Source organism: Lipophrys pholis, assembly GCF_963383615.2.
Source record: "Lipophrys pholis genome assembly, chromosome: 14".
Lineage (NCBI taxonomy): Eukaryota > Metazoa > Chordata > Actinopteri > Blenniiformes > Blenniidae > Lipophrys > Lipophrys pholis.
In genome coordinates, this window is record NC_137633.1 from 10,277,982 (window position 1) to 10,292,195 (window position 14,214).

General features: G+C 42.3%; 1 protein-coding gene across 1 annotated transcript; it reads right to left on the minus strand.

Annotated features, from left to right (window-relative positions):
- Positions 1-1,582: 1,582 nt before the first annotated feature.
- On the minus strand, positions 1,583-11,207 carry ythdf2 (YTH N6-methyladenosine RNA binding protein F2). The gene is made up of 6 exons (XM_080479913.1): positions 11,032-11,207; positions 10,799-10,823; positions 8,775-8,854; positions 5,789-7,483; positions 4,366-4,431; positions 1,583-4,058 (listed from the first exon to the last, which is right to left on the minus strand). Exons 1-6 carry the CDS (start codon positions 11,056-11,058, stop codon positions 4,035-4,037), a joined length of 1,917 nt encoding a protein of 638 aa, XP_080336039.1. The 5' UTR covers positions 11,059-11,207; the 3' UTR covers positions 1,583-4,034.
- Between the last annotated feature and the right edge of the window lie 3,007 nt (positions 11,208-14,214).

Here is a 14,214-nt window from a genome sequence, read left to right on the forward strand (position 1 = left end):
ATCCTATTTGTGAAATCCATAGAAAATACACTTTAAGCTGCACAGTGAAGATGCAGCCAGTGAAGTCCATAAACATTCATATATTTTTCTATTAAAATGAGGCAGTCTCCGTGCACTGTTAATATGAAGTCTTCTGTTTTTGTCCTTTAGCTATAGGCAGGCTTTCTGATATGAAATGCACGAAAAGACAGAAGAAATCTAATTTAGTCATGTAAATAGAGGTCGGGTTGGCGACATGGTGAAGCGTCACTAATGGAAGAAAGAGATGGATGCCTTATGATAATGAGGGGGAAAATAAAGCAGAAGCATGACCTTGCAGTGCAATATGAACCCGGAGACAGAGCGTGTTTAATGTGCAGCTCCTTCCTTCAATAATACTTTTCACAAAATACAACAGGAAAAGGAAAAAAAAACAAAAAAAAAACTCTTAATATCTTTGAAATGTTCAACCGGTAATATATAATATCCCTTAAATTAAAGCCCCTACAACAAAATGTGCTGTTTTCTGTATTGTTTGCCTGCTTTTTAAATTGAATTTGAACTGGAGGAGTTTAATAATGAATCAAGAGCCTCTTATGGATGGAGTCGATATCTTAAGTAGAGTTTACACACACACACACACACACACACACACACACACACACACACACACACACACACACACACACACACACACACACACACACACACACACACACACACACACACACACACACACACACACACACACACACACACACACACACACACACACACACACACACACACACACACACACCCCTTTCCTCTCACCAACTTATTTCATTTCTCCATCCATGTGGCTCTGAGGAGGTGCTGACTCCCTCCTCCTCCTCCATCACTTTCTGCCCTCGGTCCCTCCTTTCTTTCTTTCTTCGCCTCCATCGGCTCAGAGGCCGTGTCTGTCTCCGTTTTATGGCCGCTCATTTGCATCCCAGGAGGGGCGAGAAGGCGTCCCCAGAGACGCGCAGATAAGGGTCACAGGAGAACCCCTCGAGGCGGCGTGTTTGCCACGCACCCTCCACGCAGACACGACACGTGCCGTCGACCTCCCTCCCTCCCGCGACGCACACTTTCATTTTGTAAATGATTTTCTTTCTAGTTATAAAACGCATTTCATTACTTAAAAAAAAAAGTTATTTATAGCTTGTTTGACAATTTTAAAAAAATTCTCACATTTTATTGAATCTTAAATAAACTAGCGACAAGTTCAACAAATATACATTTCTGGTCGTTGTGTGTTAAATCTGGTTTATGATGTCGATAGAAATATGTTTAAATAACACACTTAATTAAGTCATTTGAGTTTCTTCAATTTTCTACAAATCAATCCACGTAAAGACAGAATACAAACCCCGCACACATTCACACAATGCACGTTAAGACAGAATCTGGAATTATTACAGCCCTTATAATAACGCAAACCGACCTGAGACGATCAGCTGGGAGTATACATTTTGTGTCGGGCCTGCAGCTGCGATCTGCGAAGGAAACAGGAAATAGTGGCAGTGCTCCACTTTTTTTTCAAAATAAAAACAATTTTTTTTTAAGTTTTTCTTTTTTTACCCTTTATTTGTGCACATCTTATAGCTAGTGGCGTTTAAATCCCCATATACCTATAAAACAAATGAGCAACTCGGGTATACAGCAATTAAAATCCAGCTTTTTGGACTAATTCTCTGGAATTCAGTGGCATGCATCAAGTATGCTGTTGAACAAAAAAAAACAAAAAACAGTGAAGTAAAGTGAAGGCCTTGATGACCTGCACACTGGGAGGAGAAATGAGCTGCAGTGGACGGGCCTGTGTCGCCCTCTTGTGGTCACCGTAGGGACTGCAGCCTCACTGATGATAGAAAATGGCGGACTCTAAATTATTTGTACAGGCAGGAAATGACAAATTCAATTTGAGTGGACATACTTTTAAAACCTCTCACCATTTTAAATATTGAAGTTCTGGATAATAAAAAACAGCTATAAAGCACAGGACTGATCCAGAATCAATTCTCTTATGTGTACAGTGGCAAGCAAAGGTTTTAAAATTGGGGTAATATAATGTTACTGTGTGATACCAGTAGAGATCTGCTCCAGGTTTAATCAGCAAACAAGGAAAACAAACTCATACAGCCAGCATTTATAAACTACCTTCAGAGGAACAGGGGGTTCTGGGAGTGCTGGTTGTGCCCCCAGAGGTCTGATCTAAACATGGGAGAGACCGAAGGATCTGAGCAGGTCCCACAATGTTGGACAACAATCCCAAAAGTGCATGCAGCCGTGCTCAAGCTCATTCCTCCTGCTGATCCACATTGCAATTTAGTACTTTATAGCTTTTCAATGCACAAAAACTGCAGGTAAAAGGGTGAGTACACTATCGACCCCCACAGGAAATGAAGTGCAACATGGTTTAAAAATGGAAAATAAAAAAAAAATAAAAAAATTACTGCATCCAAGTACATCACAACAGTGATTATACCACACCTGACGTGGACTACAGGCCACCCGCCCGCCCGGAAGAATTGTCCAATGAGGAGAGGAACCCACATGTGACTTTGTGGAGCATCTTTATTATGCCACAAATGAAAGCCAGTAGTTCTGAAAGAGGACCTTGCATTTATTTATTTTTTCTTTTCCTTTTAAACTCGCCAACAAAGACATTCTCAAAATGGCTGAAGCTCGGTTGTGATATTATCATATGAATGGTTGGCTGAACAGAAAACCTGGGGAGTGTGGAGGACAGAGCGGGGCTTGGAAAGTCGAGAGGTAATTGACGCAGGACGCTGCAGTGTTAACTGAAGGAGGGTGAAGGTAGACGGGTTGTTTAGGGAATAAAAAAAACAAAAAAACAAACAAACCCCAACACATTCATGAAAACCATGTGTCAGAACAAATCCGCTTTCCACAGACAAACAAGGGGAATGCACACAGTTCTGCTGAATATACCACATTTATTACTTTTGAACTGATTAATAGAAAGAGTGGGGGCAAAGCCACTCGCATCGATGTCTTTAGAAAACGGAGGAAGAAACAAAAAAACAAAACAAAAAAAAAGCAGCCCGTAGCAACAATTCACTTGTCAAAGACAAAAGAAAGAGGGTAAATTAAGACCAATAAAGACTTTCTCTTCCCCCCGCCCCCCCCCCCCCCCATGGTCATGAAATTATACAGCGAGCGGAGCTCATCAACTTAACTTTTCTTCTGCTTCCAAACAGCCCGTCTCCCGGCCTCTCCTCGAGATCCCCCTGACCTTCCCTCTCCGACACACTCCATCCAAACAAGTGAGAAAACGAACACAAGAGGGTCTTTCTAAACACCTGCAGTCCCTCCCCCAGCAGAAAACATGGCCAGTGTGTATACGAGAATCTGGAGTGAGCGTCGTTGGCACCCGCTGATGATGAGAATCCACCAAGGAACCAAAAAATAAAATAAAATTAAAAAACTCCACTGGGTTTTTTTTTGGTCGAAAGTTTGAGCCTCCTCAGAAGACCGGTGGGGTTGAGTGAGGTGGGGGGGTGGGGGGTGGGTAACAAAGAAAATGAGACAAACTTCCCATTCTTCACTTTGGGACACTACTATGAGCCAACACTACAAATTTCTATTGGATTTGTGTGTTTGTGAGAGAATTACAGACTTGCTTTTGGACCATAGAAAACAGATGATGATCCTTTCATTAGAAAAAAACAAACAAAAAACAAAAAGGAAGGAAGCAGCATACAAGGGAGAAAGCATATGTAGTGGAATGGGGTGGGGCAAAAAAAAAAAAAAAAAGATTTCATCTAAGGATGCTATGCATTTAGTTGTAGTCCTATGAATAATTGTTTCCTTTTTCTTTTCACTACAAGTTCGAAGTAAGTCTTTAAAGTCAAAAGAAATCAAAGTCTTCATTTAGTTTTTTTGTCCTTTGTTAATTCTTCACCCCTATTAGAATTTCTTAGAGATCTGGATGTGATGATGTAACGGGGCGGTCAGGGCTTTAGGGGAAGGTGGGGCCTTTTGCAGTCTTTTGACCAGAGCACCAACTGTTACTTGACTCGTCCTTGGCGCTCCTGGAACACAAGCAAAAGGACAGCGAGTTACACGTCACACAAAATCACATCAGGCACATTGATGGCAGACGAGAAATGCGAATACGCTTCCTGGTCGGTTTGTTCAAACGGGCTTTCAGCCGTCTACCGGCATGTCAGCGAGCGCTGCTGCGGGTTTCACGTGGAAAAGCGCGACACCTCGACAGCGTTCCTGAGATTTGATCAAGTATTATCTACATGGCGCAGGTGGAAGAGGTCAGGTGGCTTAACTGCGTCGGCGATAACGCGGGAGCCGCTGCGCAGCGTGAGCAGAGGTGACGGAAGTTACCTGAAGCCTGTAATGACTCCTGTTGCTTGGGTTGCTGGGATATGGCTCACTGCCTTGGACCTCCACCTGCCACACACAGGAGGGAAAACTGAGCATAACTCGAAAGATTTCAGGTTTCAAAACAGACACCCGGATCAGACTCGCACCAAAACACGACCAAAAATGCCAGACTGGATTTTAAAAAGCGTCACCGTCTGGTGAAGCAAACCACCGATGAAGAAAATGTAAAGAAGAGGCACTGAATACATTGGGTGGGACGAAAAAACAAAACTGTTCCCACACCAGCATCATTTTGGGTCAAATAATTAAAATGAAAAACTCCTCAGACAATCCACAAAAAAAAAAATAAAAAAACACCAGTGGTTTGACACGGGGAAGAATTCGTCCAAAAATAGTCACAACATGTGACGAAAACTAATTAGCATCTTAAATGAATTTCCAGGAAAAAAAAATAAATTAAGCAGCCGCAAAGTGAATAATTCAAATTGAAACAAATAAAAGCTAATGGCTGTGTAATCACGGTCGCAATTACAGCTAAATTTGCTTTTGTAAAATGTTCCGCGAGCAATCAAGGGTGAGAAAGTGTTGGAAGATAAAACCAGCACAAGCCTAAACATCCACAGACAAACAAATTAGCGGGAGTGGTGACCAAATTAATCTTTTACAGCCCATGTTTGCTGGTTTTCCTACACTTGAAATAACTGGAATCAACAAAAACAACACAGATATATGCAAATGACGTGTACTGGAAGTGGTAATATCGTGCAATAAAGTTCCAGTTTGTCCTCTTTAAAAAAAAATTAAAAAAACGCACCTGTATTCAACAGCACATTTCTTTGATACAAAATGTATAAAAACACTTCTTGGTCTCTTTAAATGCAAAATACATTTGCTTTTTTTTTTTTTTATTTTTTTTTTTAAGCTTTATAAGTTGTTGCTGACAGCTCAACACAATACAAACTGAACAAATTCTATTAAAAACCCAAGTGTCAAGACATATGGGATGAAGGGAAACATTCTCGTTGAGAGGCTTCATAACAAATATCACTGGAATCAACCAATTTGGCTTCCAGACATGGCCTCTTGTAATCCATACCGTTAAGTTTTCATTTCTTTTAGCAACAGGATGTAATCGCTGCTGGTGTTCATCCTCCATGTCAATCTAAAAGCAGGGTATTACATGTGTGATGAGTAGAAAATGCCTAAAAACCGCACAGTCACATTTAATTCTGTGAAGCATCTCAACCCAGCTTTAAAATCCTTTGAGCTTTACCACCATCTATTATGCAAAAAGCAACGTACGCACACACACACATTCAAACATTTACATACAGCACCTTTTCAATGTCAATTAAAAGCACCCCTCCCCTCCCCCTCCAAAAATCATCCATTTAATCACTTTATTCAACAGTAAGCGGATTACCTTTTTCACACACTCCTCTTCCTCCTGACGCTTCTCGTAGTGAGAAAAGTCATCGAAGATGGAAGTGGTGTGTTTATATCCCGCGATGATCTTTAGCACCTGCCTGGCTTTGTCCAGCGGCACCTCCTGTGTGTCCCGAGAGTTGGTCACTGGCTTATTTTCGTTGTTCTCCAGCCGGATGTGCCTCAGCTGACTGTTGGGAACGTCCTTAACAAAGATCCAGCGCACATCGAAACGGCCCTTCCACTTGTCCTGTGACCACACGCCAGCAGACGTGTTGTAGTCCACGGGTGAACGCATCTCTGCCACACCACAGAAGTGACCGCTCCCGTTGACGCTGAACAGGAGAAACAGCGGCCCTTTGCCGGCCAGCGAACGGTAGGCCGCGTCCAGCCTCTTGTTGCCGTGCTCCGTGCTGCACCAGATGTTGTACTTGATGGAGCGGTGGATGTCATCCTCAGAGTAGCTCTTGATGATAAACACCCGGCCCTGCTTGGGGTTCCAGTCAAAGTCCTTGGGGTTGTAATTGTTGACCATGCGCAACTTCTCTAAAACCGGGTGAGGCTCAGACGGGACCCCCGGAACCACACCCACACCAGAGGAGGAGGGAGGTGACTGGCCTGCACCGCCCCCGCTAGCGTCCCCGAATCCATTGGCCCGGTTCCGCGGAGGAACCCAGCGAGTCGGTTGAGAAGTTTGCTGCTGTTGGCTTGGTGGAGGAGGACCCTGGGAGAGAGGAGGTTGGGACATCTGAGCGATACCTGGCTGCCCACTTGGTGGAAGCTGATGCTGCCCCATCTGGGAAACGGGAGGAACCAGCTGTCCATTGCTCAGGGGTATTTGTGGGTTCCCAGCAGTAGTAGATCCGGGTTGTGGGGAAGCCTGGTTGGGCGGCTGCCCGTTGCTGGGAATAGGGGGCACCTGCTGAGGAGTGGCAGCTTTAGGCATTGTGCCCTTGTTGTCCCAGGTGCCAATGTCCATGTTGTGTTTAATGGGTGGAGGAGGCAAATTGGCACCAGCCATGCCACCCTTGGTTTTAAGCTTGGGCTGAGGCTTGGCTGGCTTGCTGGCAATATCTGCCCAGGACGCGGGCTTGGTTGGGGCAATTGAGACAGGCGGCATGCTCGGAGGTCCTACAGATGATACGGGGCCAAGGGGACCCCCACCAGGTAAGCCAGAGCCAACCACCTTAGGAGCCATGTCCCCACTCCCACCGGGGGCAGCACCACTGATCTTAAGCCCGGCCATGCCCTGGTCGAGGCTGTTCATACCAGGTGCCTTGTTTAGAGGCTCATTGGCAGCAGGTGCAAATGGGGACTGTCCGTCAATCATGGCACCCCCAAGTGAACTGGGAGCATAGGCGTAGCTGCTGCTGTAGCCCGAGCTCTGTGGTGTCCCCGACTGTCCCTGAGAACTGCTGTTGCCCCACGCCGAGAAGTCGATGCCGCTGGGGAAAAAGTTGAAGCCGGGCTGGCCCAGGAATGGGTTGCTCCCCAGGGGGCCTGGCTGGCCAAACATAGCGTCCGGGAGGTAGTGGGGTTCCCCATTGCTTAGCTGTCCATAGGAGGCCAGGTAAGGCATCGGAGGGTCCCCACCTGTGGACCATGCTGCCTCATTGAGGGAGTAGGAAAATCCTATGGAGGGGCTGTAGTAGCTGGGCATGTACGAGTCCGACATGGCCGTATAGGCATTGCTCTAAACAGAAAGAAACTTGGATTTAGTGACCAAAAGTTTACATCATTTCTCTGTAACTACAGTATAGTGCACATTGTTCAATCAAAATATTTAAATAAACATGTACATTCAAGATAAGCTTAGCTTATTTAGGTATATACCTTGTTCTTGTAGATCCAAATAGTCAGACCAAGATAAAAGATGAGCAAAGTTATGGCATTATTGTCATTATACACCAGAGATTCATCACACAGTGAATACACATTTCTAAAAGCCATGTCCTCTTATTAGATCTTTTTTCTTCAGTAAATACACAGCACTAAGCAATGAACCAAGTTACTTGTTTTGAAGTCTCTTAAACAAAAGGATTCTACATCCGTTTGAATGCTGGGAAACACTGGCTCCATTATAATCTACAGTTCAGCTCCCAGCGTGTCTATTAACAAACAAGGCGAACTCCATCTACTACGGCAGTACAAGAGATAACATTCACCATCAAGGAAAACAAGGTGGCAAATTCAATAGCGTATCCCGGCTGCACATCTTTTACATCTTCCCATTATTTCTAGTTATGTAAAAACCAAGGACGTGCACAGTACACACGTACAAAAAGGAATCTTGGCCAGTGAAGCAAATTAAATCTGCATGAACTGCTTATTCAGCTCTTGGAAGACAATCATTCTTCATTTTTTCATAAAAACACCTTCAAACACTCTTGGAAAATACTTAAATCAACTGCAAAAGTGTATGTTTGAGATGCAAATCTTGTAAAAAACAAACAAACCGCAGCCTTGCAGCTTCATGCACATACAGTCTTAAGATTTTCCATACAGACATTCATTTATCATATGCATAATGTATTGAGGTTACATAAAACTTGGACAGTCTCACTTCCTAAACACAGGGCAATGCATCAAATTATGATTTAGCTTCTGAAAATCCACAAAAAAATGGACATTTATGGTCAAATTTGGTTTTTTTTCATTCATTAATTTATTTGAATGGGACAGTGCATATTGATGAACAGACACCCAGTGCTGTAAATATGCCAGATTTAGCTCAGAGCTAATTTCTAAAAGACCTGGATCAATCCGGCATATATGAATTGACTTTTGCACTTAGATAATTATCACTCCTAATTGGTAACAACTGAAATGTGATTGGAAATGTTTACTTTAAAAACTATTTGCTAGTTTTCACTATAAAAATGACATCAAAAGATGTGCAATTAAAAAAACAAAAACAAAACAACTACCTAAGTTACTGATGACAAAAGTGATTTGACTGTGTGGGCGAACACTGAAAATCTTACCTGTCTGGCCTGAGTATTCAGGTAAGGCTCAAACTCATCGTCATTCAAAGTATCCTTTTGGGTCACAGCTCCGTTTTGCACTGGGGAAAAAAAAACAAACATTGATGTAAACATAGTGTTCCGTTTGTGCAAATCCAAACATCAGCCCTGAACTGATGTACATCAGTGTATTCTGTTAACATAAGCAGCTTCCCCTTTCACAGCATAATATGCATTTATGTAATTCATAGTCAAACACCGAAATGCAGTAATTCCCAGTCTGTATATATTCAATCTGCAGTTAGTCAGGGCCTGAACATGTCTATTATGCGGTAGATAGTTTCCGTGTACACGAAGAGCTCGCTTAACATGACTGTTCCCGGTGTTGTCAGGACAACTCTGGCTAACGCTACGATCAGATACAGCCTCACTGCCTTTGCTTGTTTTCAATGCAGACATTAGAAGGGGCAGCAGAAGTGCACAAGTGAGTGACACCCATGATGCACCAACAAGTGTAATACTGTGCCTCATTGATGGCCAGTGTCATCTACTTTGACAGATTTGCATATGCTTGATAAAGAGGATTTTAACAGACATCATCCCACTTCGTGGGATGCAGGTGCAATGTAACAGTGTCTCCCAGGCCATCAAGACTATTTGGTTCCCTCAAGATTCTGGCTGCTCGCAGAGCAAAACAGGCCAATATGTGGGCAGACACACTGCTGGTTTTGATGCGTGATGTTATCCGTCTTATCAATGTTTTTTCCTCCTGATGAGAGCTCTGATTAAGTTAGATAATATCTAACTTGCAGAAAACATTCTTTCTTACACAGACATGTACTGTGGTGGTGAGACACTATTTTGATACGCTGAATAAATCAGACAATGTGCAATGAAAAATAATGAACAAACTAGGTTGTGGGTCAACTCTGGTACAATTATCACTCCCACAGGTTAAGACTAACAGGTGTGCCTAAGTGAAAACCCCCAGGGAGTCTAAGCAAGACTCCTTAAAGGAAAACTTTTAATGTTGTCATTTGATTACTCCAACTAGTCCGCTGACAAGCAACAGAAAACGTAGTACTTAATAATACCGAGTGTAGAACTACTTTATTGTGACTTGACATTATTATGACAGACTGATGGGCCAAGTTACACCACCGTGTGAAGTCAATCATTAAACAAAAGGTGCAGTGGTCTGTCATCACACTAAATCGACGAGTTATCATATCAAAACAACAAGATGTCTGCATGTTTAACGCAGGGAAGCAGGACACCGGTGGTTTGTTTACACTAGTTCAAGACTTCGTCTGCTTAAGAAACGTCTCAGTGTCTGCTAGCGTGTGATGGTCGCAACACGGGAGACAGAAAAAAAAAAAGTAGTAAAAAAAAAAAAAAGAGCTAGGATCATCAGCTTGATTACAGACATCTGGGACGACGTGCTGACGGGAAAAAGCGAGGCCCGCTTGGATACAGGAAAAGCATGTCGGAAGACGTGTCATTTCGGGTTAACTTAGCCATCAGCTAGCGGCTAGCAGCGTCTCCATGTTAACGAGCGCCAAGAGTCCTTTCAACCTGACGGGCTGGGCTAACATTAGCCGCCTGCTAAGACGCACCTGCGCTCCAACATTAGTTAAACGTCTCCCCGTGAGCGAGACCGAGTTATGCAAACGCACTTTCACACCTGTTGGACGAATTAAAAAAGCGCCTCGCGCTAAACCAGGAAAGGATGCAGCTGTGTGTCATGTTGCCATTTAACGTTAGCTCGATGCTACCTGTAGGAAGTGTCTCTGGATCATATCAGGGATGGAAATGACACCATGAAAATTTGGTTTGAAGAGCTGCGTGGATCCGCGCGAAACTTAATAGTTCCTTGGTGATTCGTGTAAAGTCTGGATTACATGATAGGCAGGCCTTCATCACCAGAAGCCAGGGACCTGCTATTGCAGACGCGCACGCAAGATTTTCGAGGCGCACGGCACGTAAAAAGATCCGCATTCACTACAGCCAGACCGGAGGATATTCACACAATATGTGCAGCTTACCTTTATTAGCTTGGCCTTTCGGTCTCTGGATTGGGTCCAGGTGATTCATGAAGGTTTGATTTATGAGAAGAGAGGAAGGGGAAAAATAGATGAAGAGATATATTTTGAGCAGTCAGTTCCTTTAGCAGGTGGTCAGGCCTCGGCCGCTGCCTCGGAGCTAAGCTATCCTCGCTAGCCGTCGCGATGCTGACAAATTTGGCCCACGTAAATGTTCAGAAAATACCTCTCTTTACCTGTTCAAGAAGGCTGCTGGCTGACATGTCTTTCCCCCCCGGAGCCTGTGTAACTATATTTACTCCTAAGTAAGCGCGGCAGGGTGTAGAATTGGTCTAGCTACGGCAGAGTTTGAGCCTCTCTACACAGCCTGCTTTCTACACAATGGCGGGCTGCAGTTTCCCTGTCAGACTCCTCAACATGGCTGGGCGGCCTCGTCAACCCCACGATGGCACTTATTTACCACCACTGTGCGCCCCCTGGCGGCGAGGAGGACCACGGAATAAGTGGCCGTTGCAAGGAGTCCATTGGTTTAACTTGATTACTCTCCTCAAGTGGCCAATTTTCCTTTCATTTCAGACATCTTAATACTTTTTCTCTTCTTTAATGGCAATTAGGATTTTAATCGTTGGTGACAACTGATAATGCGCCACAGGGGATTCTTTCTTCCTGTAGCAATCAGACTCCAAAGATCGTCTTTGTAAAAGGTGTTGAGTTTTTCTGTCAATTCCACTTTCTTCCCATGCTTATATTAGTCACCACTAAGCCTTGTATGTATCAATATTTTAGTAATTAAATTTTTATTCCGACATATTTGATATTATACCATTCTATTCTACTTATTACGTTATTTTCTGGGTGAAGCAATGTTGTAAAGAATTTTCCTCTCAGATTATTACAGTATTTATATTCTATTCTATTCAACAGGGATACGCAACTTTGATAACCACTATATGATATCGGCCCTCGAGCATTGTGGCAAATAATTCCATGAAAACAATCAAATTGTATGTCTGCAAATTCAATTTAATAACATTTGAAATACCAATAATCTAAACAACTCACTCCTGTGTAGCATTTCTATCCTATTAAATGTTGTTGAATAACATCAAACTGACCGATATCCATACAATTCACCATCGCTACCATAAATCTTTAGTGCTGTAGTCAAGACCACTGAACCTGAGACCAAGTCAAGACCAAGATCTTGAAAATGTGGCCTTTAGACCAATCTCAAGCCAAATATTCATCTCGAGTACGACAATATATTTCCCTAAATTGAAGAAATTCTTTATTTACTAAACTATTATTTATGTACTATATTTACTATTATCTATCTTTGTTCTATCTAAGCATGAGCATCTTACCATAGAATGTATTTGTTGCAAAAAAAAAAAAAAAGGGGGGGGGGGGGGCAAAACAAACGAATCCTGAATATGAAAAGCATTAGGAGCATGTTTCCAGGAAAAAAAAACATTAATTTCTTTTATGTGATCGCGCACAAGTGCACAGACTTGTAGGAAGACATGTTTTCCCAAAGAAAAAGGGAAAACACAACAGCAATTCTTATTTCAATGTGTAGCAAAACCATTTAATGATGTTTTCAATCATTGTCATGTATTTACTTCAATTCATTTGGAAGAAAGAACAAATTCTATCAAATATATTTATTGTCCGATGAAGAGTTGAAACCAAATGCATACATTTGATGTTTTCCAAAATAAATGAGATTGATCATTTTTCAGGACTTGTAGTATAATTAAAGATGATTTCTGGTTTGAATGTGATTAAATTGTCATTTTCCCTCCTTTCATCCCAGAAACAAATATGTTACAGATTTTCCAAATTTGCTTTTGGGCCATACTAAATTGGGAGTGTGTGTGTGTGTGTGTGGGGGGGGGGGGGGGTGGGGGTGGGGGGGGGGGGGGGGGGGGGGGCAAGTGACTCTAAGGGAAGCAGTTGACCAGCAGTCTCATAAATTCTCTGCAGCTGCTGTAACATTTTTGATCTTGCATTAAATCAGAGTCATCAAACACATCACCAGCAGGCCAAAACCGGCTGGATGACTTTTCAAAGTGTTTAGATAACAAAGAAGACTTGACTTCAAATTTCTAGAAGTAACTTCAGTTACTGGAGTACTTACAGGTGACGCCTCTGTTGCAGTAGCAGTCCTAAAGGACTTGCTCTTTTATTGCTCTTGAAGTATCATTTGCATAAAGTTAGGGCAGACTGATCGACAATACACCAGCCCACTGTAATTATGTTGTGGTTTTTTGGAAACTCCTAATCAAGCTGAATTTAGTTTCATGGAAATAAAGGTTGTTGCCACTTGCTTCAAGACTATCTGTTTCACAGATTAGACTTATTGACTGAATTTAAATTATATCCAACATTCAATCAACAGTTTCACATTTTACCTTTCAGTTTCACTCATGGGACATTGTTTTCCACAAAAATCCAAAAGCTGTTGTTCTGGACACTATTGACGCGCCTGATTGTATATCACTGTGCATCAGAGTATAGCTACAGTATTTGGTACTTGGTTTGACTTTACTGCCCCCTACTGTTGTCTCATTGTATTGCATCCCTTTTCAGGCCGCCACCACCAGATGGAGTCCTTGTTTCTGCCATGACATCTTTTCTTTCTATTTTAAAAATGAATCAGGTATTAGGCTTCCTGACATTTGCAAAGCAGACCTTTCTCCAGCGCATGTAATCAGAGATGTTACCAAATCTTTGCTTAGAGGTTATTGAGTTGTAACGTTTTGTTGATATGTGGTTGTTATTACAAGTCCCTGCAATTCAAAACCTGCAGAAAGACCAAAACATGACGTGCTAGACATTCTGAGTGCTATTTATATTTAATATCACCAAGATCATTAATTCATAAAGTAGTTAAATTATTAATTAAATTCTGGGGTAAATTTACCCAGCCTCCCCCGATGAGCATTTTGTTCTTCTTGCTTATTTTGCAGGGTTTTTTTAAATTCTTTTTTTATTAAAAACCTTTGAGATCTGTGTCTGAGCATGTAGATCAGCCTGCTGTCTGATGTCGCCTTATTTGTTCTTCTCCGTCCTCTTCCTTTCTTTTTTACCATTCGCTAATCACACCGGTCGAAGCAGAAAGCCACCACCTATTAATTTATTTAATTTAAATCAAGTTTTCTTTGCTTATGCTTGCCAATGTGGGATCAATGGTTGTTTTCCCTAGTTTCTTTATTTTGTATTAATATGAAGTTCCACGAGATGCCGATGTGGTGACTGGTGCCATATAAAGAAAACTGAACTGAAGTGAACTAAGATATTTTTAAGTATTTGGTGAGGGAATTTAAATAAAAAGAAAAATAGTGCATCATGCATTTAAACATATTCTTAGAACTGAAATAATCCCAAGTTTATTGTATTATCTAATCGTTCACTTC